Source organism: Orycteropus afer, unplaced genomic scaffold (genome assembly GCF_000298275.1).
Source record: "Orycteropus afer afer isolate SDZICR_OR568_19922 unplaced genomic scaffold, OryAfe1.0 scaffold00070, whole genome shotgun sequence".
Taxonomy (NCBI): Eukaryota; Metazoa; Chordata; class Mammalia; order Tubulidentata; family Orycteropodidae; genus Orycteropus; species Orycteropus afer.
Genome location: NW_006921657.1, coordinates 643,257 through 660,938, shown reverse-complemented (window position 1 = coordinate 660,938; position 17,682 = coordinate 643,257). Strand labels below are relative to the sequence as shown.

At 38.2% G+C, this 17,682-nt stretch overlaps 1 protein-coding gene across 1 annotated transcript in view; it reads left to right on the top strand.

Moving 5' to 3' along the window:
- The window catches only part of VDAC2 (voltage dependent anion channel 2), a 17,707-nt gene extending 1,283 nt beyond the window's left edge, over window positions 1–16,424 (top strand). Inside the window, exons 2-9 of the mRNA XM_007940584.2 lie at window positions 418–486; window positions 1,164–1,213; window positions 7,507–7,659; window positions 7,757–7,809; window positions 8,274–8,501; window positions 10,085–10,235; window positions 14,823–14,880; window positions 16,333–16,424. Of these exons, the coding sequence (XP_007938775.1) occupies window positions 418–486; window positions 1,164–1,213; window positions 7,507–7,659; window positions 7,757–7,809; window positions 8,274–8,501; window positions 10,085–10,235; window positions 14,823–14,880; window positions 16,333–16,424 (854 nt within the window). The remainder of the gene's footprint in view (window positions 1–417; window positions 487–1,163; window positions 1,214–7,506; window positions 7,660–7,756; window positions 7,810–8,273; window positions 8,502–10,084; window positions 10,236–14,822; window positions 14,881–16,332) is intronic.
- Window positions 16,425–17,682: the final 1,258 nt, after the last annotated feature.

Genomic DNA, 17,682 nt, shown 5'->3' with positions numbered 1-17,682 from the left:
TTCCTTCCGAGGAGTGGCTGGTGGGTTTGAACCGCCAGCCTTCTGGTTAGCAGTCAAGTGCTTTAGCCACTATGCTACCAGAGAGCTCCAAGGTTATATATAGGCAATGTAAATTCAGGAATAGAAAGTCTGTTTTTATATTTTGGGAGGAATTTCCCAAGTTAATGTAGCCACTTAACTGTGGTTGTCCATTTTTTGAAGTATTATTTATATACAGCGAAACTGTGGTTGTCCATTTTAGAAGTAAGTTTTAGATGGTGATGTCTGCTTTATGGATCTGTAGAATACAGTAGCTCCTGGTGGCACAAAAAACATAATTCTAACAACTTGAACTGTTCGAAGATCAGCAGTTGGTCATGTTCTTGGACAGAAGGTGGGTAAACAAGAATATTAACATTGGAATGTTTATTCCACCAGCAATGTGTATTCCTCCATCATATGCTGACCTTGGCAAAGCTGCTAGAGATATTTTCAACAAAGGATTTGGTAAGAACTTTAAAAAAATTAAATCAGAAGTGAAAATGTATGTGTTTGGATCACCTAGGGGTATTAAATTAATCTCATCAAACTATAAATATCTTGCTGTATTGTTTAGATGCATTCTGGATTGAATTAGTTAAATTAGTGTAACTATCTACATCTTCCTCTACCTCAGCTTTCCATATTTTTTTCAAACTGTAGATCAAGAATTTTATCTTTAAAGGTTAAACAAAAAAAACAACTTGTGCTTTTATTTCCTTCAGTGACAGCTTAGGCCTTGGTTGACTAGAGTTGTATATTACCCTCCTCCTGTCTTCAGATTGTTAGCAATATCCCTTTAGGATAAATGTCCGAAATATATATTATAATAAACTATTAGGTCTACTGAGGTTTTAATTGAATTGATTTTCTGATCTGATATTTAGGTTTAAAAAGCATTTGTAAAATTGTTGCTGGTGGTAAATCAAAACACTAGGCAAAACTGCATAAAGATGCTCTCCCCTTTACAAATCAGTTTATACAGTACAGATTCTCAAATTTTTCATTTAAATTTTTTTTATCAGCACATATTTGGATTCCCCTCTGAATATGTGGGATCTTTTTTATTTTTATACTCAGCTATTGGTTTGCATCTTTTATACAAAAAAATCATTTTGTTATCTTTTACTCTCTACTTGTTGAAGGTTTTGGGTTGGTGAAACTGGATGTGAAAACAAAGTCATGCAGTGGAGTGGTGAGTATTAGATATCTAGTAAGTTCTGATATGCCTTTATGTAATTTTTCAACTCATAAAGAAGTCTTAGCTTAGTTTTATCTTCAAGAACCAGAATAGTTTTGTTTGAAGGGAGTTGTATGTACCATGGTTTATTTGGCTTTGGGTGTGAGTTTATTTACATTTAGTCTTTTGCCTTATTATATGTATGCATAAGGAACTCAGGAAAGACTTGAGTTATGTGGGACTCTTGTTTACTTGGTAAAATTGCAAGCTGGAAGGCAGAGAACCTGTTACACAGTTTTTTTGTAACCTTTTTCTCTCAAAAGGAGCTCTGGTGGTACAGTAAGGCATTACAGTTGCTAGCCAGAAGGTCAGAAGTTCAAATGTACCAGCTGCTCTGCAGGAGAAGGGTGTGGCAGTCTACTTCTGTAAAGATTTACAGCCTTAACCACTGTCAACCACTTGGAGGGGGATCTATGTAGGAAATCCTGGATAGAGAGGGAGAACAATCTGGAACAAAACGCAGAATCATTTGGAAAAGAGGGGGGTCAAGTTTGCTGTTCTGATAGAGTCTGGTGGAACCACTGAGACTATGGCCCCTAACTACCTCTCAGGTCTGGAATTGACCTCACACCTGTGGCTTCCATTCAAACAAAAAATAGGCATTGAGTTGAACATTTATTTACTTGAGGTAGATACACTCCTTGAAGAGAACAATCATGGGAGAAAGAAGGGCTGTTTATGCACAGGGAGACAGTTCAGAGGGCAGGAGTGCATGGAGGGATGGACACAGGGAAGAGGTAACTATCAGAAGGAAGTAGGAGGGGAGCTGTTGCATTGTGGTAAATTGTAGTCAGTGTCATGAGACAAGGTATATGTGAATTGCTCTATGGAAAGTGAATTTGCTCTGTAAATTTTCACCCAAATCACAATTAAAAAAAAAAAAAAAAAGATTTACAGCCTTAGAAGCCCTATGGGGTTGCTGATAATTGACTTGATAGCAGTGGGTTTTGGTTTTGGTTTTGGTTTTCTCTCAAAGCTTACTGGAATTCTGGGTAAACTTGTTCAGTAACTTCTTGAATGTACCAATCATTTATAAAATGGCCATGTTCTTGTAGTCCTCCGTGGGGAAGATTTGCACATGTATTTGTTAATGTAAGGAATTCTGATTTGAATATTTTAAAAGAGATTAATATTTTGGTATTTGAGTGTCTTGAACCTTCCTAAGAAACACCTACAAAGAGGGTGAAGTAAAATTTATGTAATTTTTCCTACTTAAAAACTTTTTGTTTTGTGATTATTTGGGGGATGCATGGGTATGGTGTATACATATAGACTATTTACTGGTTAGTTTTACAAATTCTTGCTGTAATTGTTAATTTCCTTAGCATTTATAACTGGTATTCATTAAATTCATTGCAGTTTCTTAATGCCTAGACTTACTGGGTTTCTGGAATTTTATATTGTTCATATCTTGCTGTTAGGTTTTTTGGTTGAAAAAAAGCCTGAATATTTCGTTGTGGTGACTTATTTGCTCAACATAATAGGTTACAAAGCAGTAATTTGTTTGTTTTTGTGTACCCACTCTTATCCTACTAGTTAGCAGTCAAATGCCTTAGGCACTATGCCATCAGAGCTCCCTTAACCTACTCAGGCCCCTTAGAAAGATTTGTTGAGTGTTTGTTGAAACACAAAAGGTCTTAAAGAAAATACAAAAAAAAAACAGGAAGATGATTATTCTTGCTTTTGAGTTGGAGAGAATAAACTTTAGGGAACAATCAGAAATTTATCAAATACTGGATTGTTCGATAAAGCAAAATCTTTGTTGGAAAGCAAAGGTTTATTGTGGGCAGGGATAGTTAGGGTAAGTTTTATGTAAATAGATTTAAAATCATGAAGGATGTATAGAAGCTGGATTAGATGTAGTATGTTTTTGTGTCCTTTTAATTATTTCAACAAGCCTGATAATGACCTATTATTACATGTACCTGCTCCCAACCAAGTAAGTCCCATTAATTCCTGCTTCCATTCTCTTTCACCTGAACTGCAGAGGTGTCTTGGCCACTCCATAATGTATGTTAGAAATTAAAATGTCTGGTGATAGGGTGAAGAGTGTACGCTCAACAAGTGGTGTCAGCTGGTTCAGTTACGGTCCCACACAGTTAACTTGGCTTTGTGTTTTGAGAATTCTTTGGCATATATGTAAGGTGGCTCTTGATCTCTAGGCTGATGGATGATGGGGGGTGCTTGAGTCATTAATCACCATCATTTAGGATTAAAAATAGCTTCTCATCACCCTTCCCCATTCAAAATGTATAGTAGAAGAACATGCTTCCTATATAGTTTTCTTTCCTTCATTTTTTAAGATGAAAGTTCTTTCCAAAATTTTATTTAATACGTTGTTGAGCAACAACAACAAAAAACAAAATACAGCAAAACATAACAAATTTAATAGTTTCTACATATAGAATTTAGTGACATTGGTTAAATTCCTCGAGCCCTATGTCTTGCTTTTTAATTTATTATTATTTATATTCTTAAAAATTGTGGTTTGGGTGAGTTTACAGAGCTAATTCATTTTTCATATAGCAGTTCATATGCATTTTGTTTAATGACATTGATTGCAGTCCCCATAATGTAACGGCTGTCTTCCCACTTCTCCCTTTTCCCTATGTCCTTCTTTTCTATGTATTCCTGCCCTCAGAGCTATCTCCTTGTGCAAATACAGCCCTTCTGATCTCCCATGATTGATTGTTCTAAGGAGTATATCTACCTGGTGTAAATGTTCACCTCATGCCTGTCTATTGTTTGGTTGGAAGCCCCAGGAGTGGGGTCAATTCTGGGCCCAAAGGGTGACTAGGGGCCGTAGTCTCAGGGGTTTTAATGGTCTCTATCAGACCAGTAGGCCTGGTCTTTTTTTTTTTTTTTAGGATTTGGGTGAAGATTTACAGAGTAAATTCACTTTTCATACAGCAGTTCACATATACTTTGTCTCATGTCATTGACCAAAATTTACAATGCAGCAGCTCCCCTCCCACTTCCTCCCCATAGTTACCTCCTCCCAGTGTCCATCCCTTCATACTCTTCGAGAGGCCCATTGTCTACCAACACTGTATATGATCTTGGATACACTCTCCATTTAGACATACATAATTGTTTAGCTTGTTCACCCATCTATCCGTCCCTATACTCTTGTTTGCTTTCATTGACAACTCAGTATTGTATTTACAAAGGGCTTCATATTTGTTGTTTGTACTGCCCATGTAACTCTCTCTGTCTTTCTCATCCTCAATGCTGCCATATTGGTCACTCACATTTGGTACATTGCCCTTCTCTTCACCCAAATCAATATTTATCTCTATCTATCTAACAGCATTCCCTCCCCTTCCCTCCCACCCCTGGTAACCAACAAAGAAAATGTCCTCCAATATATAAACCTTTCCTTAACTTTCACAATAACGGACTAATACAATATTTGTCCTTTTGTGACTGACTTATTTCGCTCAGCATAATGTCCTCCAAGTTCATCCACATTATGCGGTGTTTTGCAGATTCTACATTATTCTTTAGCGTTGCATAGTATTCCATTGTGTGAATGTACCAAAGTTTGGTTATCCATTCCTCAGTTGTTGGACATCTAGGTTGTTTCCAAGTTTTGGCTATTGTAAATAGTGCTGCGATGAACATCGGCGTGCATATATCTGTTCTTGTTATGGCTCTCACTTCTTTAGGGTATATACCTAGTAATGGGATGGCTGGGTCAAATGGTATTTGTATTTCCAACTTTTGAAGGAATCGCCATACTGCTTTCCACAATGGTTGTACCATTTTACAGTCCCACCAGCAGTGTATGAGAGTCCCAATCTCTCCACAACCTCACCAGCATTTGTTATTTTCTGTCTTGTTGAACTTTGCTACTAGTGCTGGAGCAAGATGGTATCTCATTGTTGTTTTGATTTGCATCTCTAATAGCTAATGATCGTGAGCATTTCTTCATATGTTTGTTGGCCGCTTGAATATCCTCCTTGATGAAGTGTCTATTCATGTCTTCTGCCCATTTTTTAATTGGATTGTCTTTTTGTTATTGAGGTGTTGGAGTGTTCTATAAATTCTAGAGATAAGTCCCTTGTCAGATATGTTATTACCAAATATTTTTTCCCAATCTGTAGGTTCTCTTTTGACTCTTTTGGAGAAGTCTTTGGAAGCACATAAACATTTAATTTTTAGAAGGTCCCAGTCATCTGGCTTCTCTTCTGCTGTTGGTGCATTTTGAATTATGCTTGGTAGTCTATTTATAAGCCTGGTCTTTTTTATGATTTTGAATTATGTTCCACATTTTACTCTTACCCTATCCAGGATCTCCTGAAGTGATCCCTTTCTGAGTGGTTGACAGTGTGATACCTGGGCACCATCTAGTTCTTCTGGTCTCAAGGCCATGTAGGCGAGCTTCAGATTATCCACTAGTCCCTTGGACTAATTGTTTCCATGCATCTTTGGTTTTCTTTGTTCTTCTTTGCTCCAGATGAGGGAAGACCAATTGTTGCATCTAGAGGCTGCTTGCAAGCTTTTAAGATTCCAGTCGCTACTCACTGAAATAGGATGTAGAACAATGTTTTGTGTAGTTAGTGTGTTAATGCTAGTTGAGCTTGATGTCCCCTACGACCACAGTCCCAAGCCCACAAGTCCAACAACTCACTCCCTCAGGGTAGTTGGCTGTGCCTAAGAAATTAGCAGAATTCTGTCCCCTGTTAGTTTTATTTATATGGATATTCTTAACAGCACATACAACTACGGACTTCGAGCCCTGTATTTTAATGATGCTTTCCTTTGGTGTAGTCCAATTTCATATATGAGTTGTAGGCTTTGTAATTAGAATTCAGGAAACTGATAGTTGAAAAAGTGTCATTCGTTTAGTAAATGATGGAGTCAGAATTAGACTCCTAATTTTATATCCAGCATTCTTTTCCTAACAATCCAGTGCTTTTTAATATGTGCATTAAGTGCCCCAGCATTGACTTGAAATATCTGTTAATGAAAGCATTTAATTTCAGGAGATTATATATAAATAAGGTCTAAAGATTTGGGTCTGTTCAACTGCAGAGCAGTAGTTCTACAGATGCTCTGTTTTTCTGAGTGAATTTTTTCCCCTATTGATAGTTTTTTGATTTTTCCTCACTTTGTAAGCATCCCATTTTATGGTTGAAGTTCTCTTCTGTGTATAGTATTTCAGATCAGCTGTCTGTTTTAGACTTGGCTTTCCAGTGGCTAGAGTGTAGCCATCATTAGCAGACAAATTGTGAATCAGATCTCTTCAGAAGGCTTTTTAGGATTTTACTTTGCAAGATTTTAGTTGCCTGCCTTTATACAGAACACTGTAAGATTATATTAAATTTTTGGATTAGTGGAAGCAAATTTTAAATTTTAGATAAGCCCTCCCCCATATCATCCCTTGCTTATCAGTTGGTATGCAGTTAGTGGTTGGCAAATCACTTATATTTGCTACAAAGATAAGGTTATATAAAGTACTTCAGATTGCTCCCGGATGAGATTTTTTTCTACTTATATCACTTATTATACATTATATAGTTTTATATTATGCATGATAAAACCTTGCTGTATAGTAACTACTGTAAATCCCTCCCTCAACTTTTTTTTTTTTTTAAGAATGTGAAAAGCATGAATTAAGAACTAGTAAAGACTTAATCTCAAAAACATAATATTGGGATTACCAAAGAATTTTTTTTTTTAACATCTTTCGTTCATGGTCTGGGTTGCTATTGTGTGGTGCTTTCTCCTTAAGAATTTTCAGGGAATTTTTCATAATAAAGTATCATTTATAAATCTGATTTTAAATGAATGGAATCTGATTAACCATAATGGCTTATTTAGTGTTTTATTCAGTATCAAGTAGATTGGATGCTGTGCCAAAACTTCCAGTCTTTTTTCTCATTGATTTTGAATGCCAAATAAAATGCCTTAACTGATGTTACCTTTAACATCAGTTGATACTGTAGTAGCACTTGATATTATTAGAAAAGGTATATAGTTTGTTCATTTGGGAGTTAGCTACAGGTTAACTATGATCGATTAGGGAAATGCAGTTGTATGTAGATGGCAGTCAGTTCTTGAGGGCTAATTTGTCACACTTGTAAATGCTTAGAGAGTAGCAGGGAGGAGGAATGTTTAGAAAGCTAAACAGGAAAAGGGGATTAATGACATGACTGTGTGTTTCAGTAGGGTGGCTGTATAAGTTAGGACAGTGGATTCTTGGCATAGGAAAAAATTTGTGAAGTTATTTATTGTCTTACTAGGAATTCTCAACATCTGGTTCATCTAATACAGACACTGGTAAAGTTACTGGGACCTTGGAGACCAAATATAAATGGTGTGAGTATGGTCTAACTTTCACAGAAAAATGGAACACTGATAACACCCTGGGAACAGAAATTGCAATCGAAGACCAGGTAACACTTTGAAAATGTGCTTTAGCTTTTAAATTATTCTGTTTTTGTATGTCAAAAGGAAATAAAGCTGAAAACAAGTATTTTTTTTACAAAACAGATTTGTCAAGGTTTGAAATTGACATTTGATACCACCTTCTCACCAAACACGGGGTAAGCATGTACATTTTTACGTGCTTTAAACTTAAAAGCATTTCTGCTCTTTATGTTTAGGAAAGAAACACATTTATTATTCAGTAGCTTACTCAGTTGCTGAGTAATGATGACAAATCTGTTTCTGCTTTCAGAGCAGTAGAGTTGCTATCATTGGCTCGTCTTCAAATATTTGTCTCTCTTCATTGTGGCACTAACTTGGATAATTAATATGCTTCTAAGAGGCTTTTGTGACTGATTGCTGGTTCTGCAAAGGAGTTGTCTTGTGATGGGAGGGAGTTAGTTCAGTTACCTCACATGCTCTTGTACATTGAACTGTTTTTCCCCTATGATTGTGTTGCTGCTGCTTTTGCTTCTCATTTCTATTGCATTTCATTTAAATTTATTTTGTGCCCTTAAGGAGAGGTTAGGCATGTGAATATTTCCCACTGACATCACTTTTAAGGCATTTTGTTCTTTTCTAGAAAGAAAAGTGGTAAAATCAAGTCTTCTTACAAGAGGGAGTGTATAAACCTTGGTTGTGATGTTGACTTTGATTTTGCTGGGCCTGCAATTCATGGTTCAGCTGTCTTTGGCTATGAGGGCTGGCTTGCTGGTTACCAAATGACCTTTGATAGTGCCAAGTCAAAGTTGACGAGGAATAACTTTGCAGTGGGCTACAGGACTGGGGACTTCCAGTTACACACTAACGTGTAAGTATTCTCTTCACAGAACACTGTAATAATAGGATCTCAGGAAAGTATTTGATGTCTCTTATAATCTTTTATTTATCTAGCTACAACCTAAAGGATTTTAACATAAAAACATTTCTAGGGTTCCCCTGGAAAGTGTTTAGTAAAAAAAAAAAAAAAAAACTAGTCTGATTTTGGCTGGTAAGACAGTAAAATACTCATTTCATTTGAGGCTTGCTGTGCTTTGGGCTTTTAGAAGAGGTCAGAAAGTTACCAAATTTCACCTGTGTATTTATTTGACTTAATTATCTGTGATGTTTATGATGGTGATTTGATAGTGTTGCCCAAGGTATATTTTTACTTAACACAAATTAGAGGGAGAGATACCTAAAACACACACACACACACACACAAAATCATCCACCAATACATATGTCCACCAAAAAAAACAAACCAAACCAAACCCATTGTCATCAAGTCAGTTCCGGCTCATAGCAACCCTATAGGACAGAGTAGAACAACATTCTCAAAGGCTTTCCAAGGGTATAAATCTTTGCGGAAGCAGACTGTCTCATCTTTCACCTGCAGAGCAGCTGGTGGATTCAAACAACTGACCTTTCAATTAGTAGCTAAGCACACAATCATTGTACCACCAGGGCTCCTTATGTATATACGTATATATATACGTATATATTACGTATATAAAATCAAGGACTTCTAAAAACTCTTTTTTCCTTTACAAAAATAATGTGTGGTAAATACAGAAGAGTTCAAAGAAACCAAAATTTCCCATAATCTACCACCTAGATTCGTAATCTTTGTTAATGTTTTGGTGTTTCCCTTTTCTGTATACATGTAAAGAGCTCTGGTAGCATAGTGCCAAGGCATTTGACTGTTAACCAGAAGGTTGGCGGTTCAAACCTACCAGCCATTCCACAGAAAGAAGACTGGGCAATCTACTTCTGTAAAGATCTACTGCCTCAGAAACCCAGAGGAGGTAGCTATGAGTCAGAATCAGCTCGATGGCAGTGAGTTTAGTTTGGTTTGTTATGTACATGTATGAAGGGAAATCCTGGTGGTGCAGTGTTTAAGCACTTGGTTGCTAACTGAAAGGTTGGCAGTTTGAACCCACTAGCCACTCTGGGAGTGAAAGATGTGACTGTCTGCTCCCATAAAGATTATAGCTTTGGGAACCCTTTGGGGCAGTTATGTTCTGAACTATGGAGTCACTATGAGTCAGAATCAACTTAGTGGTAACAGGTTTTGGTTTATATATACATACATAAAATACATACTGAAAAGACTTTTATAGCCCATTATTCCTACTTAATTCATTTTGGTCATTTTCCCTTATCATATATTCTACACGAGGATTTTTCATAGCTACATGGTAATTCCACTGGATGGATCCACCACGATTTATTTCACCTGTTACTGGATATGGGTGGGAAGAGACCTTTTAAAACTTTAAAGCTTTCGGTAGAACACTGAAGACCCAAATGAGCAGTGGTTTTTATTTTAATGCAAATACAAAGTATCAGCCTAAAGCCTTAGAATTTACTTCATTATCTATTCTAGATTTACTAATTTAAAATATCTTGCAGCAATGATGGGACAGAATTTGGAGGCTCAATCTATCAGAAAGTATGTGAAGATCTTGACACTTCAGTAAACCTTGCTTGGACATCAGGTACCAACTGCACTCGTTTTGGCATTGCTGCCAAGTATCAGTTGGATCCCACTGCATCCATCTCTGTGAGTACTACTTTGGGTTTAGGGTGGGGTTTTTGGTTGTTGGAATTAAATTTGGGGTGTATTGAATTGTGTTGAAAATTCAAACTGTGATTCCCACAGCCCCTCGTTTACAGACAGATTGGGATTAGAGTTGGGAATGCAGCTTTTTCTGTGGAGACAGTATTAGGAGGTTTGAGTTAAGGCCAGGCCACAAGAACTTGTTTAAGCTCAGATCTGCTCAGTTAGTAGCTAATAATCCCAGCGTAGGAGCTCTGGTAACTTAGTGCCTAAGGCACTTGACTGCTAACCAGAAGGTTGGCAGTTCAAACCCACCAGCCACTCCTCAGAAGGAAGGTTGGGCAGTCTATTTCTGTGGTGATACCACCTCGGAAACCCAAGGAGGGGTGGCTATGAATCTGGTCTGACTCGATGGCACATAACAACAACAACAATCCCAGCCTGTCTAATCCCAGGAGAAATCAGAGTTTTAGGCCCTGGGTAGTTTTGTGTTGAGAAATAATTGTATCGTAATCATTTTGGCTTCGTCTCTGTAGTTTACAGAATAGATTTGATGTGAGAGATCAGTGGAGCATATCATTTTGGACAAGAAACTGAAGCTGAAAGAGGAAAAGGATTTAGCACACTAGTAGGGAAGGAGCCAGGACTGGACCTCTGTTTTTTTTTATTTCAGTCCTATCTAGGGTGACTGGCTCATCCTGCTTTGTCTGAACTATCCTAGTTTTAGCAATGAACATTCTGTATCCTAGGAAAATTCCCTGGTATTGGTGATTTATGAAGACTTGGCTTTAGTGCCAAGGGAACACATATGCCATTTATGAGTAGGCCTGTAGAGTTAAGTCATTTCTTTCTTTGGATTGGGTAATTTTGATGTTAACATATTAAAAGACTATAGAAATCACATCATTTCCAAATCTCTTTTTATCTCACAAGCCCGTATATTGTGCACACTCAGACAGTTGGCCATTCTAGTCCTGTCCTTATCCTCTGTTATTTCTTCCTCTAGTCATAGTGGATTAGGGTAGGAGGGAATGCAGTGTCTGAGAGTTAGAGGAGGGGATGGCTTCAATTTCAGGCAGATCAGCAGCTGTTTCTGTGTGTCAGTTGCTTACAGGAGTACCTGTATTGTATGTATTAGGAATGAAAGAAAGTTAAACATCCTGGAGTTATTTCTGTTACATAAAGTGATCTTTATTCCTGAGGACAGTATGTTTTGATAATTTAGGCAGTTAAGTTTTAGCCACATTCTTGTTCAAGTGTATGCAGACGCCACCATCAGATTTAATGCCAGCGGAAAGTGCTCCTCTCAGCTCATAGTCTAAGGAAGCTTAGGACTTGTGTGTCATTGACTCCTGGGGATTAGTTTGGAAATGTACCTAGCATTTCCTACCTAACTCATGCTGATATCACCCCAATCCAGTCTGCACTATGGATTACACCTCAATATACACCTAGAAGTATCTCTTAATGCTCCTAAAAGCCTCTGGCTCATAGTTTCTTGGTTGACTCCTACTCTAAAATAATTGGAATTTGTATTCAAGTGTGTGAGGCTCTTGATTATAAGATAGCCTTGAACAGAGAGTAGCTAAAGCAGATGGAAGAATGGACAGGATAAAAGATCTGAACAGAAGGTTTCAAAGAGCAGCTCAGGAAGACACAGTCAATTATAATGAAAAGTGCAAAGACTTGGAGTTAGAAAACCAAAATGGAAGGAACATTCAACATTTCTCAAGCTGAAAGAACTGAGGAAAAAATTTAAGCCTCAAACTGCAATATTGAAAGATTGCATGGGCAATATGTTGAATGATGCTGGAAACATTAAAAGAAAATAGATGGAATACACAGAGTCATTATACCAAAAAGAATTGGTAGATGATCATCCATTTCAAGAGGTGGCATATGTTCAAGAACCAATGGTAAGGAAGGAAGAAGTTGAAATTACACTGAAGGAATTGGTGAAAAACAAGGCTACGGGAACGGATGGAATACTGATTGAGATGTTTCAACAAATGGATGCTGTGCTGGAGACAGACACTTGACTATGCCAAGAGATTTTGGAAGACAGCTACCTGGCTGATTGACTGAAAGAGATCCATATTTGTACTCATTCCAGAGAAAGGTGATCCCACAGAATGTGAAAATTATCAAACAGTATCATTGATACCACATGCAAGTAAAATCTTACTGAAGATAATTCAGAAACGGTTGGAGCAGTGTATTGAAAGAGAACTTCCAGAAATGCAAGCCGGATTGAGAAGGGGATGTGGAGCAAGGGATATATAGCTGATGTCAGATGGATCTTGTCAAAGCAGAGAATACCAGGAAGATGTTTAGTTGTGTTTTATTGACTATGCAAAAGCATTCGATTGTATGGATCGTAACAAATTACGGATAACATTGAGAAGAATGGGAATTCCAGAACGCTTGATTGTACTCATGAAGAACCTGTACATAGACCAGGAGGCTGTTTGAACAGAGCAAGGAGAAACTGCATGGTTTAAAATCAGGAAGGGAGTGTGTTAGGATTTTATCCTTTCACCATACTTACTCACTCTGTATGCTGAGCAAATAAGCCAAGAAGCTGGACTATATGACAAAGAACATGGCATCAAGATTGGAGGAAGGCTTATTAAAACAACCTAAGATAGGCAGACAACACAACTTTGCTGAAAATGAGGATGACATGGAGCACTGACTGATGAAGATTAAAGAGTACAGTCTACAGTATGGATTACACCTCAATATAAAGACAACGAAAATCCTCATGACTGAACCAATAAGCAGCATCACGATAGATTGGAAAATAGATTGACATTGTCGAAGACTTCATATTACTTGGTTTGGCAGTCATTGCCAGTGGGAGCAGCAGACAAGACATCAAAAGACATACTGCTTTGGGAAAATCTGTTGCAAAAGACCTCTTTCAAATGCTGAAGAGCAAAGATATCTCCTTGAAGACTAAGATGTGCCTAACCCAAGCCATGGTATTTTCAGTCGCCTCATATGCATGTGAGAGCTAGATAGTGAATAAGGAAGACCAAAGAAAGGTTGATGCTTTTGAGTTGTGGTGTTGGCGAAGAATACCGAAAGTACTGTGGAGTGCTAAAAGAACTGTCAAATCTGTCCTGGAAAAAGTACAGCCAAGTACACTCCAAGGAATGCTCCTTGGAAATGAGAATGGCCAGACTTTGTCTCACCTGCTTTGGTCGTGTTGTCAGAAGGGACCATTCTCTGGAGAAGGATATCATGCTTGGTAAAGTTGAGGGTCAACAGAAGAAGGGAAGGCCCTTAACAAGGTGGATTGACATGGCTGCAGTGTTGGGCTCAGGTACAGTAGGGATCATGAGGCTGGCACAGGACCAGGCATTGTTTCATTCTTTTGTATGTATGGTTGCTGTGAGTCAGAGATGACTTGACAGCACGTAACAACAAATGGCAAAACAAGATAGCCACTAATGGGACTTTACTTCCTTAGACAGAAAACTCAGGAAGATTTGGATGGATTTCTTTCTCTGGATTGAGCTGTTTTGATGTTAAACATTATGAAAAAGTATAGGAGCTCTGGTAGCATAGTGCCTAAGGCACTTGACTGCTAACCAGAACGCTGGCGGTTCAAACCCACCAGCCACTCCTCGGAAGGAAGGTTGAGCAATCCTACTTCCGTAGTGATACTGCCTCAGAAACCCAAGGAGGGGTCGCTATGAGTCAGGGCTGACTCGATGGCAAAATAACAACAACAACATAGAAATCAAATCATTTCTGAGTCTGTTTTGATCCCCGAAGCTAATTTGTTACATTTCTAACCATTAGCACTCACAATGGTGAGGAACAAGCATTTAGAGATGACCTAGTCTCCCTCCACTTAGAGGGAGACTAGGGCAAGGTGCCCCCATTTGCAGCCATAGGTCTTTGCTGTGGCTTAGTGATAGTGGTGATAGAGAATAAAGCTAGGAGGAGTTTCTCCTTACCATGTCTTACTCTCCAGGGTTCCTTCTAGTCCTTAAAGGTCTATCACAAAGTTTTAAAATATTTGGATTGTGCAGGGAAGGCACTGGCCTGAATTGGTAAAAGATACCCCAATGGAATCTCCTCTCAAGAACAGTCTCCTTATAGTCAGGACCCAATGGCATTGAGAGGTGTGAGAATGTGGTAAAGGATTTTCAGTTCTTCTTATTCTTTGGAGGAAGTTTTTGCCATTTGGAGATTAACATTCATACTTTTAATTCTTTAGGAAGAGCCCTGAAGGTAATGATGTGTGTGTCATAAGTCACAAATTGAAACTTTATACCTCACACTTCAAGCCTGTTGTGTGCCAGTTACATAGTTGGTGAGCCTGGTAGACTACCTACAATGTGGGGTCTGTGGTGCTCTAGCATATTGTTGTATCTTACTGACAATTTGATTTTGAGTTGAATGGGTAAGAATTAATGGTACCTGGTTTTGTTTGGCTTAATAGACTATTAAATTTTACTATCTCACATATGAATAAGAGAGCTGAAAACTTCTAATTTCACGGCAGGAGAAATGTGCATGGAATTTGTCTCTCCGTTCAAAAATGTTTATTATAGTTGTTTTTGTATTTTATTTTAGGCAAAAGTCAACAACTCTAGTTTAATTGGAGTGGGCTATACTCAGACTCTGAGGCCTGGTAAGTATCCTTAAGTAAGATTTTTGTTGCTAATACTTCAAAATTTTTCTTTTTTTGTGAATCTTTCAAGTATATAGAAGTGTTAAAAAGAGTACAGTGAAGACCTATTTACTTTTGCCACATTATTATTCCTTTCCTCTTTTTGTTTTTTTTGGCTGCGCCATTTGGAAGTTAATTGCAACTGTGATGACACTCCCCTCTCATTGCTTCAGCCTTCATCTCCTGAGGATGAGGAGGCTCTGCATAATCATAGTATTTAAGAAATATATATATATAATCATATATTTAAGAAAGCTAACTCCATAGTATGTTTAATATCCACTCCTTATTCAATTTCCTCTCTCCTGCCTAAAATACCTTGTGGTAGTTTTTATTTCTCCTGAGTTCACGCATTGCGTTTTGTTACCTGTCTCTATAGTTTTTTTTCCTCTACATAGTATTTTAAACATGCCTGTTAGTTGGAGCAGCACTTAAGTGCACATATATATCACCTGGGGAATCTTGTTAAAAATGCATATTCTGGTCCACTAGGGTCTGGGGATGAAGCTCTGGTAGCATAGTGCCTGAGGCACTTGACTGCTAACCAGAAGGCTGGCGGCTCAAACCCACCAGCCACTCCTGGGAAGGAAGGTTGGGCAATCTACTTCTGTAGTGATACTGCCTCGGAAACCCAAGGAGGGGTTGCTATGAGTTGGGTCCAACTCGAAGGCACATAACAACAACAAGGGTCTGGAGGTTAGTTCTGCATTTCTAACAAGCTCCCAGGTCATGGGTGCTACTGTTGCTAGTTCCTGGACCATCCTTTGAACAGCAAGGTTTGACACTGATATCTAAAGTGGTGCCCCAATGGCACAGTGGGTAAAGCACTCAGCTGCTAATCAGAAAGGCTAGCAGTTTGAACCCACCAGCTACTCCATGGGAGAAAGATGTGGCAGTTAAGCTTCTGTAAAGATTTACACAGCCTTGGAAACCCTATGAGGTAGTTATGCTCTATCCTGTAGGGTTGCTGTGAATAAGAATTGACTGGATGACCATGGTTTGTCTGGTTTAATCTGTACTCTTAACTCAGACTTTCCCAAAATGTCTCCATTGTAGTTTTCTATAGCCTATTAAAATTCCCACATGGCATTTGATTGTTTATGTTTAGTCTGGGTAATATATTGAATGTTACTATATTTTTTAGAGTATTTTGAGTTTTATTAATGTTTTTATGCTCTGTCACTTGGTACCTTACCTCAGATATGGTCTCTTTCCAACTGAGTTTTGGACTCTCCTGGCATTTGCAGTTCTCTCTGGTATCCTAGGTATTTCCATGTGCTTCTGGTGACTGGCACTAGTAGATCAATTGATAGGCGAGGAAAAGTGACAGGCAGCTTCTAGGTTGATTATTAGAGAAGACTGCAAACTCTTGTGAAGTGTTTCGGGCACATGTGATTGTCTTTTTGTTTACAGGTGTAAAGCTTACCCTGTCTGCTCTAGTAGATGGGAAGAGCATTAATGCTGGAGGCCACAAACTTGGGCTCGCCCTGGAGTTGGAGGCTTAATCCAGCTGAAGAAACCTCTGGGAATGGATATCAGAAGATTTGGCCTTAATATATTTCCATTGTGACCAGCAGGCTCGCCCCCCCCCCCCCTGATCGTGATTGAAACAAAGGATGATCTAAACAAGAGCTGTATTTTAAATATTTAGACAGTTACATGTTAGCTGGTTTCTAGTTGAATTGGTTATCTAGTTACCAATGCTGCAGTCCTGCAGTCACCTATACATTATTTAAATGTATTTAACTGTTAAATGCGCTACCCACCAATAATGAAATAGACCTTTATGAAAACTGTGCAATTGTGTGCATGTTTGTTTTTACGTTCCTTTTAATATTTGATATTACCGTTGAATGAGATGGATCAGTGGATGTTTAAGATGAGGTTAAAATTTTTTGTTATATTCAACCATCATTAGAAATACTTTTGGTATCCTAGAACATTACAAATTATGAATAAAACAATATACATAATTATGACTCCAAGTATTTACAGAGTTAAAAATCTCCCTGGTATCTAGCTATTACTTTTTTTTTTGGTGAGCATTTTGCGCTTTACCGGTATCTGTGCCACAGAGTCACTCTGTGTCCCTAGAGTAATTCCTTAAGCTTTTTTAGATTGTAATAAGAGGATATATGCTTTTATACTCTAAAGTTTGTAAATTTGTGGGAAATTACATTGCACTGTTGTTCACCCTAGCAAGGCTTGGAGAGTAAATCAAGAAAGGAAAATGAAGGCATGGTGCTGAAGAGTTACATACACATACCCTGGTGAGGTGCTGCTGTTGATAAGAGATTTGGTGAGATGGGACTAGATAAAAGGAGGGAAATGGCATAAAAGGACTGAAAGGGGCATCAGTGAGAGGTCATTACATCCCTCCAGGGAGACACTGGACTGAAAAGCGGAGCCTAGATACAAGACCAGAGGCAACCCTCAAGGCTGTCTAGCCATTGGCCCTTCTTCATCTGGAGTGAAGACTTGCACATGAATGATAGAAATTAATGATAAATGATTCTGGGTGGAAAATTGGAGTTTCCTGATAAAAGATAGTTTGGAAGGCATGATCAAAGGTTAGAGAAGGGGGTGGGGGATTTAGGCAAGAAATCTTTACTGCTAGACCTTAAGTGCAGTTTGACATTTGAGAGAGAACAATAAGAAAGTGCAGTAAACTTTGGGACTCATCACCTAAGAAATGATAAGATACTTCAGATTTCCAGGTGAAGAAACTGATGACTGATTAGAGCCCAAGTAAGGTCTTCATCT